A 12,276-nucleotide genomic window follows, 5' to 3' on the forward strand; every position below is an offset into this window, starting at 1 on the left:
GTAAACAGCGCAGTGTGAAACACCTGGGTGACTGGGATAATACAATGAAGCTGCCATTAAATGAATCCATTAATGCACAATTAACAAACACAGCCCATTAGGACTTTTTATTTGATTGTATTATAATAAAACACATTATGAAAACGTTGCTTTTCTATTTAGGCTCTGTGATGTTTTTACCCGAATTTCACAGCAGTGCTTTTATTTTCCATGTGATGAAAGCTTTCTCAGATAAAGTGTTCAAAGTGTGCTGAAAGCAGCAGGTGGGCTGGTAGTCCAGGAGTTACTTTATTTCCTTTACTGTCAAATGGAACTTGTGAAGATCAATGAAGGGAGAAGACGTTCTGGTTGCAGTGTGTGTGTGTGTGTGTGTGTGTGTGTGTGTGTGTGTGTGTGTGTAGCTGTTAGCTGTTTTCCCACTCAGACCCCCTGCTGGCTCTGAGCAGCCACTCACCTACACTTACTGATAGAGTGATAGAAGATTTTGTCTCCAGTGCAGCAGCGGTGAAAGATTAGCCAGAAGCTGCACAGTCAAACTCTTAAAAACTTCTTTGACAAGCGCAACAACTAAACATTGCACAGTATATTTTATTTGAACTTGACGGAAAAGCCTGAACTGATGGCAGCTTTGTGTTCTTCTCTGTCCCCCACCAACCTTACAGCTGAGAAATGAAGTTTTGCCGCTCCACTGTTTGAACAGCTTTTGTCTACTAGAGGACAACAGCAGAGCTCTGCGACACAACCCAGAGACCCTGAGCCACCAAAGGCGACAGCAGAAGTTACTGGTGAGTTCTCCATGTGAAAGGGATGTAAAAACTTGTTGATGCTGGAATTTGCATGGGCCATTAGGGGCAGTTGAAGACGGCTGTGGAGGCATTTCCCTTCAGCGTTTTGTGGCTTTCATGTTGTTCTCCCCGCTTCGGACTGTGAACTTATGAACCGTGAGTTATTTCTCCTCCAGTTGTTAGTTTAATTTTGAAATGAGCTGTGATCACTTCCGCTCATGTTCATTTAAAAATCATCATTGTGACTAATTGGGGTCAAAGTGACCATTTTCTTGGTACTTCCTGACTGCTGAACATATCACGGAATAGTTAGGAGACAATAGCCCTTTTCAGACATGGACTATGTAACACTGATGGCTTCATCAATCTGTAAAAGTGACAGCACTCTGTCATTCAGTCATAGGTCACTTTTATGTTAATGTCCCTCACAGTTTCATTCTGACACTGCAGTGATGGAGAGAACCATGGTACATGTGATATTGCCATACACACACTGTACAGTACATCAATTATGTATCATGCTTAATAAAGCACTAATAAACAAAATACTGAATCTAAAGTAATAGCAGCTCATCAATCGGTGCAAATAACACATAGCCTGGTTTATTAATGATCTCACAAACACTGCAAACTCTTTCCATGCTAATCTAACTAGTTCTTTACAATCAGTTTAAAAAAAATATCCTGTCAGTTGAGCTCGTGTCTCATGTATGTTGCATTTTATTTACCTGCGGCTGATAAACTGTGACTCAGTCTGAAGTGTAGAAAGTACACAGTGAGACTTGCTGTCGGATCCTGGTCAAATCTGTCCCCATGTTTGGGGATAATTTATGAGTATAAGTAATGAATGTGCATAAAAACGTGCAGCTCTCTTGCTTTGGAAATGCTCATATGGGTCACGATGCCGTTAGACTCCTACAAACAGCTGGACGCAACAAACTGAACTGCAGCGCATTTTGTCAAAACCCTCCTTGCATTCTTTTTCTATGGATACTTCAGTTTGTACTAGATACGATGGGACAATAAAATGAATGATAAAAGCGTTTTGTGATTTTGGCAGCAAACTGTCCTTGGTTTTGTGCTGTGCTGAAAGTGATACGGAAACGTTCCCAGGTTTGATCTAGTGAAATTGTCATCACTACTGTGTCAGATAAGTGAGCAGGGTGCTAATTAAGACATGAAGCCGAGGCATTCATATGCCATCATATTAACAGAGAGGAGTGCATGTCTGAAAGGGGCTGATGACTCTGAACTTTGGCCTTCACATTGACTCCATCCCTCCAGAGAGCAGACCAAGCCAATGGAAGATTGTTGTCATATGCTGGTATAAGTTACAAAAATATATACTTTAAATCAATCATTTTCTTATTGAAAAATATCTTCATAGATCATTTTAGCAGTTTTATTTCCTGTTAGTGACACTGTGCAGCTGTCATTTGAGGTTGGAGTGTTAGTTTTGTGTCAGAGATTGCTTAAAAGATTTATTTTTATTATTATTTTTTTTTAGCAAGGATGCTAATAGGAACTGTATTATCAAGGCTAAGATAATGAATAGGGCTGCATTGCTACACAACAAGGTTGGATTATCGTCAGTGCAAAGGCTCCAGGTTCACTGTTACAGTGACTGTAATTTCATAGTTTTTCATAGTACATTTGTTTAAACTATAATGATACAGATCCTGAAGCTGTTGCTTGTCTAATGACTGTCTCTTCGTGCCTTGTTTTTTTTTTTTTAAAAATAATGTTAAAATTTCGGCTAATATTAATTTTACATTGGTCATATTCTTTAATGTGGGCTGCACAGGAGGTCGGTGGTTAACACTGTCGCCTTGCAGCTAGAAGATCCATGGTTTGCGTCCTGTCCTGGGCCTGGGATCTTTCTGCGTGGAGTTTGCTTGTTCTTCCTGTGCATGTGTGGGTTTTGTCTGGATACTTCAGCTTCCTCCCACAGTCCAAAAACATGCTGAGGTTAACTGGTAGTTCGAAATTGTCTGTAGGTGTGAATGTGATTGTTTGTCTCTATATAGCCCTATGATAGACTGGTGACCTGTCCAAGATGTCCCCTGCCTTCACCCTAAGTCAGCTGGGATAGACTCCAGTCTTTCGCGATGAGGATTTCCTAATGAGGATTAAGCGGTGTGTAGATAATGGATGAATGGATATTCTTTAATGAGGAAGGTGTGGCAAGGCCATGTCAGTGGTTTCATCTGACCCTGCTGATTATCTAAAACAGTAGATCAGCTGTTCAAAGACTTTTTTCCAATGAATTTTCTATTATTTTTGGAAAGCATACATAGTTGTGACAGCAGTCTATAGAAATCTATTTATGGCAAGTCACCTTGGTTTTATTTTGAGTTGCAATGTTTAAACGACTTGTTTAAATGTTTGTTGTTTATCAGTCTGGTTTAGGCACTGTTATACCTGTTCACTGTGGTGTCTTTTGGAATGAGACCCTGTGGCCATGTTGCTGAAAATACAGTGGACAGTAAAGAGCAGGTTTCCAGAGTGAAGCTGGCTTCGTCTTCCTCAGGCTTCCTTCAGACTGTGATCTCACAGCGGAGGCTGCTTGTAATTCCCCTGACTTCCCCTGACGTCTGTGGTTCAATATGAATGAGCTCCATCGATTAGACCTCAGTGTGGTGCTTGCGCAAAGAGAATGAGTCGTATTTGTGTGCGTGTGTGTGTGTGTGTGTGTGTGTGTGTGTGTGTGTGTGTTGGCTTTCTCTCCTGTGTCTCCTCAGCACTTACCAGACTGTTGTTTTCACAGAGAGCGATGGTATGGGTGACATCTTTTGGCTGAACCATCAACTGAGGCTTTGTTATTAACAGCTTCTTCCTGCGTGTTGATCACCAGTGAAGCTGATATTTCCTAGTGCTATGAAAAGATTTAGGAGTGATATTGGCTGTGACAGTAACATAAGAAACTAACAGAGTCTGTATCAGATTTCTCCTGCCATGTTTCCTGGTTTTAGTCAGAATGCAGAACACAAACATGCAGAAACACAGATACGCTCAGATGCCTTTCACATCCCACAAACCTTCCTGTCTCACACACTCAGAGTGAGGCCTTGTGTCACAAGTCCGCCAGCTGTAGTCTATAGGGGTGCGAGGTTAGCATTACTGACTGTGATTATTTACATAATGGGGGGGTGTGAACTTTATTTTTAAACTGTCCGCCTGCTTGTGACAAGGCTACTTGATAATTAGCTTGTCAACATTTCTTAAGGGCTCTGCTGCCATTTCAGTCACGTGCAAGAGCATTTTCCAAGCAACCAAATGTGAATAATTCCATATTTTTTAAAAAGTGGAATGTAAATTAATTTATTAATTTGTCGGACTCCCTAAAGATATTCCAGTAATTCTGTGTTTAGGACATTTAATGGTGCATTAGCCTGACAAAATAACAGACATTAATATTTAATGTGAAATATGGAGCTCGTGGAATCACTTGGCATTTGGCCTCCTTTCAGTCCTAGTTCACTCTATCTTCTGACAATTACAACATCCTTGAAAGTTCTATACCCGTACCTGCCCTGGTTGCTGGGAAACAGGTGCTTTTGAAGTTAACGTGAATGCTATCATGTCATTAGTTGGTGTTTTGCACCGTTCAGTCAACAGAGAAATGGACTGGGAGGGACAGGGGTATCAGTGAAGGGGTGGGTGGGTTGGAGGCGGTGTTGTTAGTTCCCTCAAGTGGAAAAAGAGCCGATTATGAATCCTGAAAGATTGCCATAGCATCGGTAATTACCAACACTGCATGGTCCTACGTAAGACGTGGTAATGAAAAACTGACAGAGCATGAGGCACTTCTTCAGCAAGCTCCATTAGCCTGCAGCTCTGTTATCTTATGATGGAGATGCAATCAACAAACCGCAGATGCACCCTGGTAAAGGTATCTTCCTGATACACAGCTGTCTGTAGCCATTAAATCTTTCCGTCTTACACAGAAAATGTGAGCAAACTTCATAAAAGTGACAATTTTTTAAACTTTGCCCCAGAGACTTTGTAAGCTTTTTTATTATTTTTTTTGTAGCTTTGTCGCTTGTTCTCTTTGAGGTTTGCAGATTGGAGCTGAAAAGGGAATATCACTGATACGGAATTATAATTATTATTCTGCAGAAGTTGTCGTTTTGAATTTCATGTAAAAGACACGGTACTTAAGTAGAGCCCTGCTTGTGGTCCTCTAAACCCTCTCCTCATTAAAGAAGTTTCATGTAACTTTAGCAGAACAGTGACCTCTCTGGCCAAAAGTCACAGTTATCTAATAATAGTAAATTTCATGTGAGTGTAGAAAACACAGACAAGAGTTATTATTTGAGGGAAATGTTCATGAAAGACAGCCTCTTGTGAAAAAAGCAACAAAAAAAAAGTTTTTTAATTTTTTTTAACCTTGTTAACATCTCCATATGGTGTTTCTTATATACTGGTAGACATATCATGAGGGAAATAAGCAGTCAGCACCATGGCTGATCATCTCCATCTGGAAACTGCGACGTATCGATGATAGTCTCAAAAACGTGGATTTAGACTTATGGAGTTTCTTAAGGCGCCATCATTATCATCATCATTATTCTTCTGCAGATCACTTTCAGTGGGCTGCACAGTGGCTCGGTGGTTAGCACTGTTGCCTTGCAGCTAGAAGATCCCCAGTTTGTGTCCCAGCCTTCCTCAGATCTTTCTGCATGGAGTTTACATGTTGTTGCTGTGCATGCGTGGGTTTTCTCTGGGCACTCTGGCTTCCTCCCACAGTCCAAAAACATGCTGAGGTTAATTGGTAGTTCGAAATTGTCCATAGGTGTGAATGTGAGTGTGATTGTTTGTCTGTCTGTGTAGCCCTGTGATCGACTGGTGACCTGTCCAGGTGTCCCCTGCCTTCACCCCAGGTCAGCTGGGATAGACTCCAGCCCCACTGCGACACTAATGAGGATTAAGCAGTGTATAGATGATGGATGGAGTGTGTAGCGTAAAGCAGCAGAGTTAAAGGGGAGCTGGTGTGCTTGAGCAGCCATTAATGGGGAGGGGTGATCAGAGACAGCGACATCTAAACCTTTAAGACAGGAAGGAATAATTTTAATGGAAAAATCTTCAAAATATGGAACTTTGAGACACTTTAAGGGGTATAACATATGACTAGAAAAGTAACATCTATCTGAATTAGCCATTATAAGCTACTGCTCATCCCAGATCAAGCAGGGTTGTATTGATGCATTTTATTGTTCAAGTTTTCGGGTTTTTACTTACAAGGGGAAGAGAGCATTGTTTCTCTTACCTAACTTTGCTTTAAATTGTCTTAGAAAGCCTACAGGAACAGCCTTAGAGGTGATAGACGTTATTATACTTGATAAGCCTGTCCTCAACCATGTTTTCTTAGTGCTCTGTTGCAGGAGTAAAAGGTTGAGGTAATGGGCAGGCTTTCCAGGGTGTTAAAATATAGAACATGAAAATCCATCAGAGAATGGTCAAAGCAAGCACTTTATAGCACTGGATGTTTGATAGATGCGAGTTTCATGAACAGACGTGTTGTTTACAGCAGAGAAAATGTACTAATTTACTGCCTAATGCCAGAGTGTGATTTGTAACGTTTAGATGAGGAGGTGAGCAATGCGATTCTTTTTTCTTGGCAAAAACACGCCTTCTGTCTCCATGTCAGTTGGGTTTTTTTTCCTGTGCTCTGAACACACCACTCGCATATTGATAAGCGATCCGCCCCTGGGAGTCTTATTGTCACAGCTGAGATGAAAAGGAGCAAGAGTTATTGGGATGTTTGTGAACAGTTTCCTCTTGGTTAACTCCAGCCCTCATAAGTATTCATGACTGGGAGCAGGCCTACAGTCAGGCCTACAGGTTTATTCGAGCTGCTCTCAGTTTGATGGTCAAGTGAATCATCTGCCCACGGTGCATTAGAGGGCCGATCAGAAATATGCATCACATAGATTGGAAAGATCACGGTGACTTTGCAGTATATCCATGTGCTTTCAAACTAAAAGCACTAAAATATTCTGTCGTGTCAACTTTGTCTCTCCTCTTCTCGCCTACGCCGCCATCAATATCAGATTTATCATTTATTCATACATATTAATATTCACGAAACCTAAATATCTCACAGAAAGTGCTGAGAATCTGGTCTCGCTTTGAGACGACAGCGCTAACCACTGAGCCCCTGTGCTGCAGATTTAACGACACTTTGAATGCATCACCATGAATAGCTGATGCTGCTCAATCTCTCGTGCCTCATAATGCCGATTTTTGTCCTCCTGATCCATGCTTAGTGCCTCACAGCTCTCGCTAACACACGGCCATGAAATCCCAGTACGGTGGGACAGGATGTTCTGTGAAACAAACAGGTGTAAATATGTGATTTTGTTATTTATTTCTACATGAGCAGCGTGTTTCTGTGCTTGCACATGCATTGATGTGGGAGGCCCCTGTGCTGGGGGCCAACCTCATGTTTACATCACTTGTAATGAAATTAGAGCCGCGTGGCGCCCACACTACAGGCCTCCGCTGATCCTCTAATTCAATTACTCCCCTTATTAACGCTCAGATGCTGCTGGCTGACCCAGGACCGCACGCTGCTTTTGCTACACACCATTCACTCAGAAACCCTTTCTGCTTTTCCAGTGGATTGACTAGTTATTATCGTTTCATCAATGCACAGAGGTCATCCAGGTTTCTCCTCAATACCAATATGTTTGTTTGTGACTGTAGTAGCAACTGCAAGTTTCTAGACTGATAGATAGTGTACCAAAAATGGAATAGTTTACAGCTCCGTAGCTTGTAGCTCTGGAGTATTTTTATATATTAACACTGCAATATTTGCACTACGTGGTGGCCCCCACCACCTGCTGCTACTGGTCACTTTATTCACTTAGTCACTTTTTTGTTGTACAGTGTACTTAGATGTTAGTTTTTATCATAGTAGATGTTAGCTTTTATTATAGTATTTACTTTATCTTTATCTTTATTTTTATCTTTATTTTTATCTCTCTATTTGTTAAATGTTTAATGTAGCAGCATTGCACCGAGTCAAATTCCTCGTTTGTGAACCTCATGAACAATGGCAATAAAACTCATTCTGATTCTGATTCTGATTCTAATCTGTATTCATGTTTCTGTTGCATCGATTCTAGATAGATATGCAATGATTATCTACAATAGCAACTAATTTAGTGACTGTTTGTCTTTGCGATGTTAAATATAAGAAACTATCAGATGCTGAGAGATGCGCATATCCGTGATGGGCGAACATTTATCCTCAGTAACATTTTACCGGTCTTTACCTGAGAATGAAGCTCGATGTTGCGACTTTCACCTCATGATCCAGTACTGAGTCTACGGGTGCAACAAATAATCAGTGTAGTCGATGCTATCTCTGTACTGCCCAATATTGTTGTCACATTTCCAAAATTCTGACACGATACTTTCTAAAATGTACTGATACTGAGACAATACCACAGCAAATACCTAAAGCACACGACAGATGATAGAAAATGGAACTGAAAATATCTTCACAGTGTCAATTAAAGGCAGTGGAGGATGTGAAAAGAAGCCATGAAACAATAGCTGTGAATCCCTATTTCTGTACCAGACCGAGTTCTTACATTTAATATCCAGCCAGAAGTGGAGGAACTCTTTATTTAGATCAGCTCTTCGCACATTCACATCTCTGCACCTTCAAATGTCACACCGCTGCTTATGAAAGGTTAAATTCTTGTGGAGATAAATGCAGCAGTAGTTTTGTGCACATTTTAATCACTTGCTGAAATTCAGCTGATCAAAAGTACTGTTGTTGATTTGATTTTGAGCAGTTTGCCAGATGTGGTAAAATTAATGTCAGTGTGGACACTGCGTTTGTATATAGAGATGTTTTCCATGTTTGTCGTGTAGTTGCAAATATCAAGCTAAGTTAATTATCAGTGCTCCGAATCACCTCGCTGAATCCTCTGAACAAGTCAGCAAGTCAGTCTGCTGAGTGGAGGTTTAGGCTCCATTGGTCAGCGCAAGTTAAACATCGTGTACATCTTATATCAACAACTGGGCTAGGAAAACAACAGAATGGACTCCAAGGGACAGAAGAAGGAGAGGAAGACCAAAGCGTAGATGGAGAGATGATATCGAGCAAAAGGCGGGAAGTAAATGGATGCAAGTGGCACAAAATCGTCAAGAGTGGAAGCGTATGTGGAGGCTATCCGACAGCAGTGGCGGGACAGGCTGAGAGAAGAAGAAGAAGAAGACATCTTATAGAATGTCCCACTTGACGGGCTTTTCATCACTGTTGGCTACATAAGCAGAGTAATTCCTTCTAGGTACACACAGACCAAGTCCCAATTTAAAAAGACAAAACAACAACAACAACAAAAACATTCATCTGCAGTGATGTACTGAGTTTATACCAGCTCTCTCTGTTTGCCTGTCCAGGTGTGCATGAGCATTTGTTGTATTTATATTGTGGTAGTGGGCACAACAAGTCGCAGTCATCAGTTTTAACAATTTTCCAACATAATATATTAAAACTGTGTCGTGGAAATTGCATTGCTATTGGGAGGGTAACTTGCACATTCGCCAAGTGAACTAATGCATCGTCTGCGTACATCGAGATTGAATGGGAGGTGGAACTAAATGTAATAGGGGACACCTGAGGGGAGTTTCTAATCTTTTGTGGTTCAACAGATCAATTAAAAATTAAATGAGATGATGGGTCACCTCGTTGTGTGCCATGTTTTATGTCAAAAAGTTCTGAGAAGCTAAAATCTGTAACATTTAATAGAAAAGTAAAATTAGAAAGGAAAAAGCAAAATTGTTGATGAACATGCAATATTTTGTACTTGAAAAATGACTTCAAATCACGATTACTACGTTTCAGATTAATAGTCACGACAGTTTCAGCGCTAATCAGTGCAGATATATTTGCTATCATTCGTAAACGGTTCTGACTCCTCTTATTTCCTGACTGAGATTCAAGCCTCCAATGTAAACTGTAAGAATGTGTTGGTGTTGGAGCAACGCCCATTGCTTCTGTGCTGTAACAGGTCTGCAAGGAGCTGGCAGGAGGGATGGCATTACTTAACACACAGGGTGCTTGGTGCCAGCCTGCATACAGACAAGGGTGAATACACACACACTCGCACACACGCACACACGCACACACGCAACACTGCATGTTTTCAGTAGTTGGGTTTTTGCTCTACAGATAACAGTACACTTGATGCTGAGATAATGTTTATCACAGCCTTATCAGAGATAGCAGAGCGAGTGGAGAGAGTCCTTTCCAGTCTCCTCCAGGGTCAGGTGTTCCTGAGCCTGCTGACACCAGCCACCTTCATCTCCAGCCTGACCTGACATGATAGTCATGGGTTTTAGCAGCAGACTTTATTCATTCAGCAGTGTTGTGGTCCCAGGAAGGATTAAAAAAAGAAAATCACCATTACAGCAAAACATGCAGATTTGAGATAACGTAGTTACAGTGATGTTAAGTAAAGTGTGTTATTATGCTGAACTAAAAGGGACTGTCTGAAAAACAGCAGCAGAAACATTGCTGCATATCACAGATTAAATGCTGGGGCAAGTGTCTGAAGTTAAGCCGGTTAATGGGTTTATCACAGGTTTCCAGAATCCCCTGTCTTTTGACCCGCTTGAGTGCATGCATGATACAATAAGGCTAAATCATCTCGTGCCCATATTCAGGATTTCAAAGCTAAATCTCTGCCAAGTTTCTCAATCTCGAGCCACTGCATTGAGCTTATTAAATTTTCAATCTGCTACAGGCTCTCTTTCTCGCCTTGCAGGATGAATGTGCCCTTTTAATAATGTAACCGGTTTTAACAAGATCGTGAATTGTTCATCTAACTTTCATAAGCTCTGTTAGCAAAGTGACAAATTCATATGATGGCAGGAATCACTTTTGCAGTCCCTCAGTTTAAGCAATGAGAACACAGTCATATTTTTTTCTCCTTTCGGTGCAGCTCGTGTTGTGCCAAATTTTGGGGCAGCCTGCAGGGACGGCTGAGGCTGTTACTATGTCACCCCTGTGGCTCTGAAATAGGGGTTAGTCGTGATATAGGAGATTTAGATTGGCCTTCTGGTAACTGATAGTGCTCCACTGGACACTCCCCTTCTCCGCTGCCTCATCTATAATGTAGGCGAGTTACACAGGGCTAAACCCTGAAAAAAAATGCAGCCTTTTCTGCCACAGAACGGCTTTTATAAATCTATTCATGGCTGATGAGCTCTCTCTGTCTTTACTCTCTTTACCAAAGTATGTGGTTCAGTGATATTAGTTGTATTAAGGCAGGGTCAGGCTGGTGTGAATGCAGAAGCTGCTAGCTACTTTGGTTTAGTGTGTGATTCGCCCTCTCAGGCATTGTTGAAGTAATGTGACCTTCATAGGGAGATTAAAATATGTAGCAGGCATGCATTGATTTTTGGACTGGCCGCTGGTGTTTATGGACTGAGCCAGTGCATAAATATTGATACTTGCTCTTCTAAAGAAAGATCTGAGTTTGTGTATTGGTGTGTTTGGGCACTCGTGCCAACTGAGATAAGGGGAAATAAAGTATTAAAGGATAGTACTTGATAAAAAAGAATAACTGGTAGCACATGTGTTTTGGTAACCTAAATCTGCTTGTGACCCAGCAGCAGCTTAATAGGGTCATTCCTATTATGTGGTGGCTAATTACAATGCCTGCTATTGAAATCCCCAAGCTGCACTGTCAAGTGACAGAGCAGTTTAAAGGGACAGTTCATACCTGAACACAATGAAAACCTCCCTTTGGTACTGTATACCCCTTCATTTACATTTTTTTTTTTAGTATTCTTAGTAATCTTAATCTTTTGGCTCCATGCATGTCATCATCAGTTTGTTGATCCTTCCATTTTTGGAAGGTCTCAGTAACTGTTGGATATGGATGACAGCTAGAGCTGCACGATATATCATTTCAGAATCAACATTGCAGTGTGCATATGCGCAACATCCCAGGAAGTGTAATGTTAAATAAGGCAAATTAACTCAAACACAACATGCTACAACTTTAATCGCTGCTTGATACTAAAAGAAAACTCCCACGGTTCTCATTTTCCATGACTAATCTACAGGAGAAATCTGTCTGACGGAGCATAATTTACTCTGGTTTAAGGGTTTTTGCATAAAATAAATAAATAAATTTCAAGCCATAGTGTTTGTTGACATGTGGGCGCCACATCTGTCAAAATGAGGGAGGAACAAAAAAAAGAAATGCAACAGTTACAAATGCAACAACTGTGTCAGTTTTAGAGCCGTACATTTCATGGAATATTTGTCACAATTACAGTTCTGAATTCCTACAATTAAATAAGTTTTATCACCTGCTGCACTGACGTTTAAAATACACTTATGCACCATGTAGATAAATATAGATTTTGGTCACACAGCTGACCGACTTCCTGGAGTGCAGTAACTGAGTGGAGACTAGAGGCTTCTCTGTGCACCGCTAGCTTTTTCATGTAGCCTGGGTAT

At 41.0% G+C, this 12,276-nt stretch overlaps 1 protein-coding gene across 24 annotated transcripts in view; it reads left to right on the forward strand.

Annotated features, from left to right (window-relative positions):
- rimbp2b (RIMS binding protein 2b) overlaps nt 1-12,276 on the forward strand; it is a 100,265-nt gene that overhangs the window by 15,403 nt on the left and 72,586 nt on the right. For all 24 annotated transcript variants that reach the window (XR_004849033.2, XM_055011223.1, XM_035957541.2 and 21 more), the window contains one exon: nt 663-785. Coding sequence is in view for 20 of the 24 variants with exons in the window: in XM_055011223.1 (XP_054867198.1) it covers nt 663-785 (123 nt within the window). In the remaining 4 variants the exon portion in view is untranslated. The remainder of the gene's footprint in view (nt 1-662; nt 786-12,276) is intronic.

The sequence above is a fragment of the Amphiprion ocellaris genome, chromosome 6, assembly GCF_022539595.1.
Source record: "Amphiprion ocellaris isolate individual 3 ecotype Okinawa chromosome 6, ASM2253959v1, whole genome shotgun sequence".
In the NCBI taxonomy this organism is placed as follows: Eukaryota; Metazoa; Chordata; class Actinopteri; family Pomacentridae; genus Amphiprion; species Amphiprion ocellaris.